We start from the raw sequence: 14,957 nt of genomic DNA, 5'->3' as shown, positions 1-14,957 counted from the left end.
CTTCATTTGACTCCTATATCTGGTCCTGACTACATAAATACTAAACAATATGTTTTGTTTTTCATTTTATTGTTTTTTAAATTTCTTTGTTTTCTATTTATAGTTATTAGTTTACAAAATAAAAACTTGGATCAGTGTGATAACTTGAGCGTTCTTTACTAGTTCATTAAAAGAATGTTTTGTGTGTGTATTGGCTGTATTGTGTCTTTGCATACAACTAACAAGGTCATGTTGTCTGTTTTTGTATCACTTCAAACACACGTTTGCATGGCATTTCAAAACATTCGCAGGAAATCCTACAACCACCTCTTTTCCAGCTATCAAAACTGTTTACCAATCAAAAATCCCAATGTGCTCCTCTACAAACTTCCACCTTTACCCAACTGCAATCCTTTCAAAGGTTATTATATTAACGAAAACTAATGAAAAAAATGAAAACTAGAATTGAAAAAACATTTCTTGTAAGCGAAATAAAAACAAAAAAACAGTTTTTTTTTTAAACTAGAATTAACTAAAACGGTATTGTGTACAAACAAAACTAACTAAATTGTTTTTGTCTTTGCAAATGTATTTAATACGTAAGCCTTTTGGAAGTGAGGGTGCTTTTACAGCTAGACTTGGTTGGTTTGGCATATGTGAAACCCGCAAAACCGCTTGGATCCACACCAAAACAACCAGTCTGAGATCGCCTGAATGAGGAGGTCTCGGCTTGATTGAAACGAACTCTGAAGCGGATCGATTGTAGTCAGAAAGCAATACAATCTGAACAAGGCTATATCACAGTGTATGATGGTTATGTAATATGTATATATGGCAATATGAATAAAGAATTATGAGTAGGGCGGAACATCATTCCTACCGGCAAACGTGTGTTTCATGCTAAATACGAAAGTGAAAGCATGTTAACTATTAACGAGAGCTGTTTATCCATTAGGAAAATTGACCGAACTGCAGTTTGTTTGTCTATTACTTCTCTCTATAATGTAAAGCCTGTAATACAGAATTCTAGCCAACTGCTATGTATGAGAAAGTCTAGTAAAACTAGTAACTAGTCCTTCCTTTGTAAACAAAGTCAAAACTAAATCAAAACTAAAACTAATGACAAGTCCAAAACTATTATACCCTTGTGGTCTACACACCTTTGTCTTCATAGAATTCCTCCTCAATGTTTGTTTCCATCTGCTTCTGTCGTTTCCTCTCCTCCTTCATCTCTCGCTCATGCAGCTTTCGTGCAATGGCCTATTTGAATGCATAGAAAAATAAATGTAAATGTCATGAAAATGTCAGTTACAGCTTACACGCACAAGACAATAAAACCAACAAAAACTGGAACAGCATCTTTAAAAAAATAAATAAAAAATAAATAATTTTAAAAAAGATTTTTAAAATTCTGATCTGCAAACTGGGTTTCCACTAATCTCAAATAATCATCAAAGCTCTTAGTTAAGCCACTTTCCACTGAACATGACAATTCGGACACGGCTGTCGGAATACGCCCCTATGTGGTAGTTGCACAGAATTTTCTGTTTTGTCGTGCACCATGGGAAATGCAAAAGCAAAAGCCTTTATTCTCTATGCGTTCACCATGGTTGAATGAATGAGTACTAAAAACTCATCATAGACCGCAAAAAATTTTGGGGGAAATGTGGAGACGGGATTAAAAATAATAATATTTTTTATTACTCATTTATGAATACTTTTTTTCTGTTTCAAAAAATAACGGAAAAGTCCTATTTCTCATCTCGCGTGCATGCACCTGCTCGGACAACACTGAAATACATCATATCTAGTTGGCCTGTCGCATATGGTCTAGTCGCAGGAGTTCAAATATTTTAATGAATCTGTAGCTCAAATCGGATCCTAATTTTCCACACACTAAGATGATCGAACTCCACACAGCTCCTCGCTACTCTCCATTGGAAATGAATGACTTCTGGCCTGTCGCTTGTCCTGTAAAAGGCAGCTTTAGTTACTTTTTTTTCCTTACAATCGTATTTTCACAGCATGTTAATCCATTACAGCAGATCAACCAGATAGACCAAGGGTATCAAACTGCTGGCCTGTGAACCATTTGGAACCCTGCCTCGTTCTTCCTCCGGCCCGCAACTGATGTCAAAATATAACAAGATTCGGCCTGCCAAAACATATATTTTTGAATCACAATTATTGTTGTGCAGTTGCATATACACTTGTGGTTTTGACCCCCACCTACTGGACATTCAAGGTACTGTACTATATACTTATTACTTTCGGTTTCTCTCAGTGTGTGACGCCCCATTCACATGGGGCTTCAGCATTAACGCTTGACAGAGGGCGTGTCTGAAGTTGGGAATAGCGCTGCTATGACGTTGCATCAATGTGCTAAAATGTTAAAATGGCCCTTCTGTGAAATGTCAGTCACTGATATGGCCCCCTGCCAATTTGGGTTAAAGACGCCTGATCTAAACCCAGACATCAGCTGTCAATGCATCATAAGGAAACAAAAACAATACTTTTGTGTTGGCACATTCAAGAACAAAGAACATGTGTCTCTGAATGAGGGGAGATAATGAGGGAAGATAAATGCTTCATTTCCACTTAGCGGTACAGTCCAATTCAGTGAAATACAGTTCGGGTCACCCTGACCAGGCTTGTGTTTTCACTGAAAACAAGCATACCCCATACTTTGTAGGCTTGGTGTTCGCCAGAATGTTGTAATCAAGGTCATTCTCACTCAAAGACGATAGCTATGTGTCTATTGCAAACTTTAAGTTCATTATTTCAAGAGTGTATGTGCGACAAACATACGCAAACAGAGAGAAAAGGCATCAACATTCACGCTTTTCACACATTTAGATGGTCCTTGCAAACGGTCCCATAAACAACAATGGAGGACAGCAGATCCTGTTCTTGGTATTTTGCTTTTTGTCACAAAAAGACCACAAGCTTTGTTGGAGCATGGTTCCTTTCTGTGCATCACTAAAGTATTATTATAGTGTCATGCTTTGGCTGTGTAATTAAAATGCTGCCAGTTTCCAGTTCTTCCCAATTGGTACTGTACTGCTGTGCTAGATACTCGTAGGAAAGGGTGCCACAAAGTGTTATTGTACGGTTAACTATTTAGGTACCTTTGATGTATTGCAGTTCTTTAATGAACATGTATTATTGTGCCCAAACTACAAATAATGGTTCTTACAATTATCTGTACTGAAATTATAGAGAAAACTGTGGAACACTTTACTTTTCTCTGAAAAAAAGGAAAGCCAAATAATAGCTTTTATTTGCAATATTATTTAATGTTATAAATGCATTTACTTTCACTCTTAAACATTTTATTATTATAATACAATTTTAATGGTTCTTTTGAATGGTATTGTCTCATTTTCAGCAACTTCTAATTATAGAATATTTTGAAGGATTAAAATTAATCTTCCAACCACAAGGATTAATGAAAATGAACACTATATTCAATAAAATGTATTTTACTTTGCAATAACATTTAATTATTTAGTTTCTTTTATTTTCTATGAAATAAACGCAGCCTTTGCGAGCAGAATAAGCTTATAATAAAATATGATATAAGTTTTACTGATTCCAAACTTTTGACTGCTGGCGTTTATAAAAGTGTATACAGTTAAAGTCTGAATTATTAGTCCTCCTGCTAAATTTAAATTCTTTTATATTTTTACCCCAATTTCTGTTTAACAGAGATAATTTTTTTTAACACATTTCTGTGACATAACTGACTTCTTTTATCTTTGCCATGGTGACACTAGGCATGGGACGATAACTGTTATCAAGGTTTACCACGATTTGGAAAAATCAAGGTTTTAAAACCACAAGAATTTTCAGTTATACCATTCCTAAGGCATTTGTAAGTGTTTTTATTTTATTTTATTATTTTTTTATATGTTTTTTCCATTTATTTTTATTTATTCATTCTTTTAGGGCAACAGTATTGCCAGCAGAAAAGGACCATTCACATCAAAAGCTTCTGGTCACAATACAGCAAACATATGAGAAATAAACCCTTCATAAACCGACATTTTATGAAGCTTTTTGCATCCTATCCCTTACTTTAAATCCAAAGGAAAAAAAAGATATTCAAAGATGCTTTTTTCAAGAAATCTGTTTTGTAAACTAATTAAGTTAGCAGGTCAATGATATTAATTGCTTAGCCATTCATCCATTTATTTATTTTCTATCGATTTTCCAGGGCTGGGTCGCAGGGGCAGCAGTCTTAGGAGAGAACCCTAGACTTCCCTCTCCCCAGACACTTCCTCCAGCTCCACCAGGGGGATCCCGAGGCGTTCCCAGGCCAGCCGAGAGACATAGTCCCTCCAGTGTGTCCTGGGTCTTCCCTAGGTATGTGTCCAGGAGGCATCCAAAACAAATGCCCAAGCCTCCTCAGCTGACTTCTCTCGATGTGGAGGAGCAGCGGCTCTACTCCAAGCTCCTCCCGGGTGTCAGAGCTCCTCACCCTATCTATAAGGGTGCGCCCTGCCACCCTTAGAAGCAAACTCATTTCAGCCGTATCTGAGATCTTGTCCTTTCGGTCAAGACCCACAGCTCATGACCACAACAGAGTAGGAACATAGATTGACCGGTAAATTGAAAGCTTTGCCTTTCGGCTCAGCTCCTTCTTTACCACAACAGACCGGTGCATTGACCGCATTACTGCTGCACCAATCCACCTGGGGTAAGGACTTTCCTCCAACCTGGAGATGGCAAACCACCTTTTTCCAGTGGAGCACAATGGCCTCGGACTTGGAGGTGCTGATTCTCATCCCAGCTGCGTCACACTCGGCAGCAAACCGCTCCTTTGCATGCTGAAGGTCCATGTTCGATGAAGCCAACAGAACAACATCGTCTGCGAATAACAGAGATAAAATCCTGTAGTCCCTGAACCGGACACCCTCCAGCCCAAGGCTGTGCCTTGAAATTCTGTTCATAAAAATTATGAACAGAATTGGTGACAAGAGGTAGACCTGCCAGAGCCCAACATGCACTGGAAACAAGTCTGACTTATTGCCGGCAATGCGAACCAGACTACTACTCTGTTCATACAGGGACGCAACAGCTCTTAACAAAGCGCCTCTGACCCTATAATCCCCGAGCACCCTCCACAGAATGCCACGAGGGACACGGTCGAATGCCTTCTCCAAGCCCACAAAACACATGTGGACTGGTTGGGCATACGTCCATGAAAGCTCGAGCACCCTGGTAAGTATAGAGCTGGTACAATGTACCATGGCCTGGACAAAAATCACATTGTTCCTCCTGGATCCTAGGTTCAACTGTTTACTGTTCCAAAATACTTTAAATGATATACTGTAGCTCAAAAAATATAGCTTAAGGGGACAGATAATATTGACCTTAAAATGGTTATAAACCATATTCAAAACTGCTTTTATTCTAGATGAAATAAAACAAATAAGACTTTCTGCAGGAGAAAAAATACTATCAGACATACTGTGAAAAATTGAAATGATAAACATCATTTATATTTGACTTGTATGTCATCCTTTAAAAATAACAAAGTAGTCAACAAAAGCACTGCTGTATCATGGGTGTGAATACTTATGACCTATACACAGAAAACGCCAGTATCTGTTCTACAAACACAATCACGCTGATGTCATGTGACCGCTGTGGGCATGGCTAAGGCAATGATGACCAGCACAAGTGACTACTGGGAAAGACGGCTCTCACCTCGTCTTTCTCCTCCTGCTGCCGCTGCTGTTCAGCCTGTCGGACCAGTTGGTCTTGAATCTCCTGAGCAATTTCATTGTCAATGCGTTCGCTGGAGGGACAGAGAAAAACAGTTGAGTTTACACATCGAGATCTTGCATCATCCAGTGTGGGTTTCACTTCCTATGTTTAATTTTTTGTTGGGGGACTAAAATAAAGTGCACTGGGTTATAAAAAGTCAACATGGCAGTATTAAACAGGGCAGCTATTGGCAAACTTTTTGCAAAACTTATAGGCAAAATATTTCGTTAATGATTTTAAAGGCAAAAGAAGCGGAGGTTAATTCATGTTAAATTTAAAAACCTGGAATGAAATTTTTTTTGGTTCATATATTTATTTACAATTATAATATATAAAAATGTATCCATATGTTAAATTCACTTGTTTTTGTGATTAATGTCTATTGATTTGAATATTGAATTTGATTATGCTTTTTACTTTTAAATTGAGTTTTAATTTCATTTTGGTCTGTTTATTTCAGTTGAACTAGTTTTAGTTGTTTGATTTAAACCATTTCAGAAACAAGTCCAAGTTTACATTGTTCATGTAATATGCAGTTAAACTTTTTTGTGACGTTAAAAACTTTAATTTCCAGTTTTTGTTTGACTAACACTTTTTTTTACTTTTTTACTTTTTTACCAAGCATTTTATCCATTTCCTATTTATATTATTTTGCTTTACAAAACATGAAAGCACTAAATATAACATTATAATTAGTGTACACTACCGGCCAAAAGTTTGGGGTAATTTATTTTTTCAAATTTTTACATTTCATTAAGGCAGAATTTATTAAATGTAAAAAATAAAATAAAATAATAATAAAAAAATATATATATAATATAATTTATAATAAATATATATAATACTGTTAAAAAAGTATTTATTAAAGATTTACTATTTACTTTATGTATTTTTGAATGAAATTATTACTATTATTGTTTCATTATTGTTTTAAATATATAAATATAAATTAAATGATAAACTACTTTTGAACAGTTGTTTTATAGTGCAAACATTTCATAATTTTACCATCTTTAGGTGAGGAGGAAAAGCTTATTTTTAACTTTTAAAAATCGTACTGACCAAAAACTTTGGACCAGGAGTGTATATTCCTATTATAATAATAATTATTGTTTACTAATCTGACTTAGCAAATAATACTTGTATTAAAGTTACAGAGTTAATTAATTAGCATTTATATTTTCAGTTTCCATTTGTGCTCATTTTGTAAACAAATAAATTAAATGTATATAAATTAATAAATAATCAATTTGAGCTTAATCTGTAATTTGCTATAGGTTCAGCTCATATACAGCTTGATTTCAATTACTAAAAACTACAGCACCGATTTAGTTAATAACAGCATAGAAAAAATGTATATTTGGCCCTTTTTTCCCCTAAAGTTTGTGTACTCCTAATAGTCTTGCATTTTTTTTGTTAGAGCCATTGATTTTGCTAAAACATGTTAAAAACGTGTTTAATCCTAGGAGCAATGCCAATCCGGTGTCTAGATTTACACCAGTTTGGGAGATTAATTAACACATAATTTGCCATGTGATTACTGTTCAGAGAGTAAGTAGTAAAGCAATCCCATTACAACCTAGATAATGTAATTAGCTTGACTCAAAGCCATGTGTAAGAGGCAGCACAACCTTTTTAATCAAACACTCCTATGCTCACAGAGATTTCATTTATTTGATCGATAATACACTTAAAACAACAATATTGTGGAATATTACAACAATTACATTTTTTCTATTTTTTTCTAAAGGTAAAGTGAGTGAGATAAAGAGACAAGGATTTAATTATAACTTAATCTCTTGATAGAAATAAAACCTTGAACCCTGTTTTTCATAAGATAGACAATACATGAAAGACATCCATATTGTTGTTGAGTGCAAGACATTGAATGCAACGCCTTAGCAACTGAATAGTTTCTTATTCTGTTTTTATTATTATTTATTTTTTTCATTCAACTGACAAATAATAAAAAAAAGTTTAGTATTTAAGACCTTTTACATGCCACTGTTTCTTTTCAGTGTGTATAAGTAAAAAAAAAACAAAGTTGAAATAAAAAAAAAAGAAATCCACTATTTAGAGCTGTAACTACTCTTAGAGTTGTTTGACATCTCTCACTCTTAGGGTGCTTTCACACCTACACTTTTGCTTTGGAACGTATCTCGTTTGCCCAGTTAGAGCAGTTCGTTTGGCATATGTGAACAGGGCAATCGCGCTCTGTTCTGCGCCAAAGTAATCGCTAGCTGTCTCGGCTCGATTGAAACGAAGCCTGGAGCGGTTCGATTGCAGTGAGAAAGCGATCCAATCCGAACTTGGTTATATCACAGTGTTTTATGGATATGTAATAGGCATACGGCTATATGAAGAGAGAATTATGAGTAGGGCGGGAAGTTTCGCGAGTCTCCGGATGCCCGCAAGTGAGTGATGATCTCCCGGTAATCTCGCGTCTCCCTCCCGGTCCTTTAATAGGCATCGTCGCGCACCCTTCTCACCCCTCCCCACCGCATTTCTCCTCAGACATGTCGCGCACGCACCCTGTCAATCACCACTAAACCACCACCTCTCCTGACAGCTGAGCGGGACGCTGCAAAATAAGCCCTGACACTCTGATCAATGTAAGGAGAGTTTACTCACACATAACTTGTTTTAGCTCTTTTGTTCCGATTAGAAACTTTGCAGTGTGAAAGCGAACCGCTCCAAGAGCAAAGAGCAACAATGTAACAATTGTAATCTCTGTTTCGGAAAAATTGAATTGATTCACCGCTGTGAAAGCACCCTTACAGATGTGCTTCACTTACAGGTAAAATCTGCCCCCCACGCTCCACGCTCTGGCACACCTCCTCCAACTGGGCCAAGGCCGGCCAACTGAACTGAGCCAGATTCAGAGCACTCACACTTCTCAAACGATCTGTAGCTACGTAGCCAAGATGCGAATACATCTTAAAAAAAGACTATAAAAAACATGCGCATACCGGAGTAGGATAAACTTTTTATTAAATAGGAAAAGCTGGTCATAAACTATGAAGAAAACACTTTTACCAAACAAATTCCAGTGTGCACATTAAAAAGACGTCATGTGATGGTAAAAATGTGTGTGAATGGACAAAGCAGCAGGCTGAGCACATTTTAGAATATCTGAAACGTTGTTTTGGTCATTCTAAAACGCCTTAACCATCTCAGTACTAGTATTATTACATTATTAATGACCTCCAGAATCAAGAGTGACTGTGCTGCGTGTCTCATGCCTTCAAACGTCACCGCGCATTCATTGCATGTCAGGATTCTGAGGCGCAAGTCATTCATTGAATGAAGAAAAGATTTAAGCAGCTTCTTCTACCGCAGCAAATTCTGTTTTTACTGTTAAAATTAGGCGAATATCAATCAGGAAGGGATGATTTTGTTCTCTATGACTCGTTGGATAGAAACACTGCTTTATTCGCACATCTTTTATGAGATATTCCAGTTTTGCGCATAAAGTTAATTCGCATTTTTGGATGGAAACATAGCTAGAGAGACTGTCATCTGATGTCCTAAGGCATGTTTCTGCAACTGCTAGCGAAACCGGAAAAAGTGATACATTATTTTGAAAGGTGCTTCAGGTGTTCAATTTCACTGTAATAAAGGTATATTGGTGAAGACAAAAAAGGCTTTTGTTCAAATGTAAATAAAAAGCTGAGAAATATTTTTTTTTTTCATGATGATGCCTCTTGTAACCCTAACGCATATATATTCCTGGCAAAAAAATGCAGTGGTGGTGGTATCCCATACACACACACACACAAACAATATAACACAGGGATATCAACTACATCTTCTGAGCAGCGAACCAAGTTTTTTCCCCCTCAGGCTCTTTTCGCTCAAACTCTGGCGATATCATCAGCTCTGAGACCTTGAGATGTCGCCCAGCAGGAAGAACACTCTATCCGCATGTGGCATGAGCTCAAGTCAAAACATTTTACCATCACAACCAAATACGAGACGACACAAGGCCTTCGCATTCAGACACAAGCACAAACTAAACTCCATCTGAGCATAAACTGAAGACATGACTTTAAAACAATGTCTAGATCTGACAGACAACACGAGTTATTAAGACTGATAGCACTCAGACGACTCCTGCTCACAGTTCTTATCTCGAAAGATGGCAAACCACATGCCATTTCCCTTTTACTGCTGAAAATTTGTGCCTTCTACTGTGCTCAATGTGCTTTTTTGTGTCTATTTAAGTTGTTTTTAGCATGTTAAAGTTTTCTAAAGCTTCATAAGTCAATTAAGTCATTGGGCCCAATCATACACCTGGAGCAATAAGACATCAGATGTGTTTGGCGCAATTTATTGGTATTTTCAGACCAATGCAACCCTAATTTTCACGTTTTGTGCCACGATGTTCAAATAGCATATCCCTTTGCTCCACTTTGAGGACTCATAAGCATGCTGGTCTAAAATAGAGGTGTGTTTAGGTGCATCATTGGCTCGTTGCTATTTTGAAGAACTAAAATTGACCGCGCTATTGACCAACTAAAAGCAGGTCTAAAGTCCAGCACAGAGCGCGTTAGTTATGTGCTTATGCGAGTCCAAAACACATACACATTGCTTAATACACACAGGAAGAACAGCAATACAGAAATATCTTTACATATGAAAAAAAATTAAGGATTAAAATGTTACAAAAATGATTATTTTCTACATAAATATAAAAACTACTGCCCTCCATGCCTCATCTTGCATTTGTATAATGTTATCATTATTAGCAGCATTATTTATTATATGCATACTGCATATCTATATTTGTTTTAAGAAAACAAGTTTACATTTGTCCACCTGTCAGGTTTTGGAGATGTATGCATCATCATATGGGGCATAAGAATAGGACGTGTATTTAAATAAAACTTTTCTTTTTTTTTTTGACCCCATTTCATTATTATTGCTCATTTATTTGTTTTCTGGAAATTATAACTGAATTTAGAAATGGTTTAGAAAAAATCCTTGCACTTAAACAAAAGTAAAGGAGTAAAGAGTAAAAGTAAAGTAAAGAGAAAGTAAAGAGGCCAATGGAGGAGGCTCGTTCTTTATCTATATGTAGATGCTCTGTTTAACTGTTTACTCGCTAGTGAAGCGTGCAGCTTTTCCACTTACAAAGTCCGCCATGTAAATAGCAAATGTGCCATGGCACGACGCAACTGACTCTTAAAAGTAATGGGAGATGAATCTGACTGGTTTAATGCACGTTATTCTCAAAACTACGGTGGCCGAGAGACCTTAACGCGCTGCAATTTAAGAAAGCACATGCAATTACAAAAAACATCAGCAAATAAACGATCTTCATCAATTTGACAGCACACGTGTTGCAAATTCACAACACAAACAACTGAAGAAACGCGCAGCAAATCAGTCACAACGGAATTGTTTCTAGGGGACCCAAAAACATGACAAACCCTGCTGAGATATGGATGTGTTATTATGCCCTGACTGTTGCTCAGTGAAGTGATTGGTGGTCTTTGAAAGGCGTGTTTTTTTTCGTTTATTTTAATATCCTGATGACACGACATGAAAAACCCATAATAAAACATATCTATGATAATAATACATCCATATCTCAACAGGGTCTGTCATGTTTTTGGGTCCCCTAGAAACATTTCCGTTGTGTTACGTGGATATTTGCAAGTGTTGTGACCAATTTGCAGCGCATTTCTTTAGTTGTTTGTGTTGTGAGATTTTGCTACAAGTACGCTGTCAAATTGATGAAGAATGTCTCTTTATTTGCTGGTGTTTTTTTGTAATTGCATGTGCTTTCTTAAATTGCAGCGCGATAAGCTCTGTCGGTCACCATACAAAACACACCATTAACTCATTAAGAGAATAAGCACAACCCTGTAAGACCATCTGCCAGGGTCGAAGAGCCTATTTTCCAACCTTAAAATAGCAAGAGTAGATATGGCCTTAGTGATTTTGTGCCATGTGCTATTTTTGGGTCTAGATCGTTAAAACAGAGCCCACTGTCTCTAAAAAAAGAAGCGATTCTGAACTGCATGAAATGAAATATCTGTAACTCCAGTCTTACTTCCATGGTCAGTTTGAAACAAATTAATTTTATACCAGTCTACAGTCTTCAAAGCATTGTGTTTGGTTTATATTGTCCACATGTTGAGAAGACATGACCTTGTGTGCAGCAGAACCACTTTTTGGTTTTTCAGAACCATAATTTTTGGTAGCTGAAAATTCAGTGCATTTCTAATATATGCCTATAAACAATTGAATTCTGACCAATCATAGAAGACTGGACAATATGACCAATTAGAGCAGAGTAATCCAACCAATCAGATCAGAGCCATCTTTCCCCGATTAGAGAATAAGTCCAACTACCTGTCGAAGACGCACTCTTTTTGCGCAGACTTTCTGCGTCCCAAATGACACACTATACTCTTATACACTTACACACTCAACAGCATAGTATATGTATGTAGAGTCATCCCAAATGGAACACTAACATTTTTTTTTTTACTAATCAGAAATTCAAACCATTTCCCTGATGACATTGGCCAAATATATGACCAAACTACCAAATAATCCCTGCTGTGAGTATAACCGTGTTCACCATCGGGGGGTGGCATAACTACTCTTGTAGAAGAATTTTGTTTTTACAATCCAAAATAAATGAAGTAATTCATTTGTGCAATTCTAGGTGTGCTCCACTCTGGTGAGTGGGCTTGACAAACCATCTGTAGGACACACTCTTTTCTCTCTGTGGATGGGGTTGTGTGTGTTTATTAAAAAACACTGCTACCTAAACTAACTAGAAGACCTCTAAAACCAGATTAGGAATCATTAAAAAATATCATTAGCACTTTTAAGTTTGGGGTTTGTTCACAACCAGTACAGTGTTACCTTTAACCACAAGATGTAGTGTAGTTTTCATAGGTTGTGAAGTGCAGTTGGTTTGAGGTCACTTACATGCGACGGTGTTGTCTCTGGCTCTCGGCTTTGGCCCGCAGGTCCTCCTCCTGCTGCAGACGTTTGGCCACTTGCAGGTCCTGCTGTGCCAGGCGGCTCTTGTACACGTTGGATGCCAAGTGGCTCTCAACTGAAAGAAGAAAACAAATCAATTTAATTAAATTCATCTGCATTTCTATAGTGCTTATCAAAGTTACCATAGCTTAACATAGAAGGTCTAGTAAATTGAAACTGCGTCAGTCCAGTTTTCAGAGTTGAAGTTCAGTTTAGTTCAGTTCAGTGTGCTTTATTGTCACTGCTGATAGTCCAAACACTGAAGAGCAAATCCATCGATGGGTAGCTCCATAAATCCCAAGTCAATTCAACTCATCTTTATTTCTATACGGCTTGGTATAAATGTAGATTGTCTCAAACATAGATGAAATTTTAGTCAATTAAAATTGCTTCAGTTGTTTTGACACTTAAAATTCAGCTTAGTTAAGTTCAGTGCAATGCAAATGTCACTGCTGAAAATTGAAACATTAAAGAACAACTCCACCAAACAAGAAAATCTGAGAATGTTTAATGCAAATAAATTAGATGAAATGAACAGTCAACACTGCATGCGCAGTGTTGTGAAGAACAAACAATTGGTTGGTAAAGTCGATATTTTAACACAAAATTAATATTTAAAAAATTAAATAAAGTGAAAATAAGTAATTGGCTGAATAATGAATCTCAGAATTTTAAGTTTTACAATTGTGTATGTACTGTAATATTAATAATCAGATGTGTGAACCTACACTGGTCTCACGGTTCGGTTACAATTATCATGCTATCGATTTGGTTCAAAACAATATCTCTGTGCATCACGGTGCATTGACGATGCTTTCCATACACAGTTTTATATGTTCTTCACAGCACAGCAATTCTTGTATTAAAATGTATAAATATATACAATTTGTAATACATCTTTGTCCCTTAATACAGTCAGATATATGAACTGTACCTTTAAAAACAAAAAAAAGTACATGCACAGAACAACACGAGCATTTATGGCAAATAAACAAATATAAATATCCCGCTCGCTTTCCGAGTCCTGTCTAGTGAATGCATTCTTGCACCCCCTATGATTGGTCATGCGCTCAACAGAAAGGGCTGTGATTGGCTCTAACGCTCTGGTGCTGTTCACCGATGATAAACTGCAACGGCAACCCAGCTGATCCATGATAGACGCAGTGGAGAAAACTCTGCAGACAAGTGTTCGTGTCTGTATCCAGAATTATAGCTGTAACAGCCAAGAGGAGAGGAAAAGTCATGCCAGCAGGTCAAAGTGAGAGAGAGAGAGAGAGAGAGAGAGAGAGAGAGAGAGAGAGAGAGAGAGAGAGAGAGGAGTACTTTCATTTTCTAAATCGCAGTGAAACAGGGGCTTCTGCTGTAATTGTCGGTGAAACACTGTCCAGCAAACACACACGCAGTGAAATTGTGCACAGCTTCTGCATTAAGTAATTGGAGCATTGTAAATTCTCGCGCTTGCATCCCTCGCCATAGTAAGCTACGGCGACATATCGCAAATGAGATAAATGACGACAGTACACAATAACCGGTTATGATTATTACTGATATGATTATTACTGATATGATTATTACTGTCCGCATCTGCATCGTGGTGCACTGACGAAATAATTAATTTTGACACCCTTAATAGTTAATAAAAAAAATATTCAAAAAAACAACTACCTAAAAAAATTATAATATAAAAAATGAAGATGCAATTAAAATTAACGAATGACTGAATAATAACTGACATCATTAAAAAAAAAATAATAATAATAATATTAATAATAATAATAATAATAATAGTAAATAAAAATATAAAATAACTAAAAATCTAAATAAATAATAAATCAAAACAATATAATGAAAAGCAATAATTAATAACAAAAATAATAATGTTGTCATATTATTATTCAAATCTAAAGTCTAAACTAATTCAATATTCACTAAATCATTTCTTTTAAACAACTGAAATCTCATAAATAGCATCAAACTTGTTGCCATTTCAAGACCAAGTGCGACATGGACAACAAGGCAGTAAATCGCAGACACTGACGCAATTCTAGCCGAAGCAGTGCATCATCTGAACACAAGTCTGAACACTTTTATTGATCCTGTGACGGTGAGAACATAATATCTTTAGAAAAAACCATGACAGATTGAAACAGATTGACAGATTTATGTGACAGATTTAGCTGACGTCAGTCAAGCCAGTGACATTT

General features: G+C 36.5%; 1 protein-coding gene across 4 annotated transcripts in view; it reads right to left on the bottom strand.

Moving 5' to 3' along the window:
- Positions 1-14,957, bottom strand: part of ccdc50a (coiled-coil domain containing 50a) — a 43,834-nt gene that overhangs the window by 11,024 nt on the left and 17,853 nt on the right. For all 4 annotated transcript variants that reach the window (XR_012397479.1, XR_012397480.1, NM_001365997.1 and 1 more), the window contains exons 3-5: positions 12,700-12,829; positions 5,692-5,782; positions 1,140-1,239 (exon numbers count right to left, since the gene is read on the bottom strand). Coding sequence is in view for 2 of the 4 variants with exons in the window: in NM_001365997.1 (NP_001352926.1) it covers positions 1,140-1,239; positions 5,692-5,782; positions 12,700-12,829 (321 nt within the window). In the remaining 2 variants the exon portion in view is untranslated. The remainder of the gene's footprint in view (positions 1-1,139; positions 1,240-5,691; positions 5,783-12,699; positions 12,830-14,957) is intronic.

The sequence above is a fragment of the Danio rerio genome, chromosome 22 (genome assembly GCF_049306965.1).
Source record: "Danio rerio strain Tuebingen ecotype United States chromosome 22, GRCz12tu, whole genome shotgun sequence".
Lineage (NCBI taxonomy): Eukaryota > Metazoa > Chordata > Actinopteri > Cypriniformes > Danionidae > Danio > Danio rerio.
This window is presented reverse-complemented; position numbering and strand designations above follow the sequence as displayed.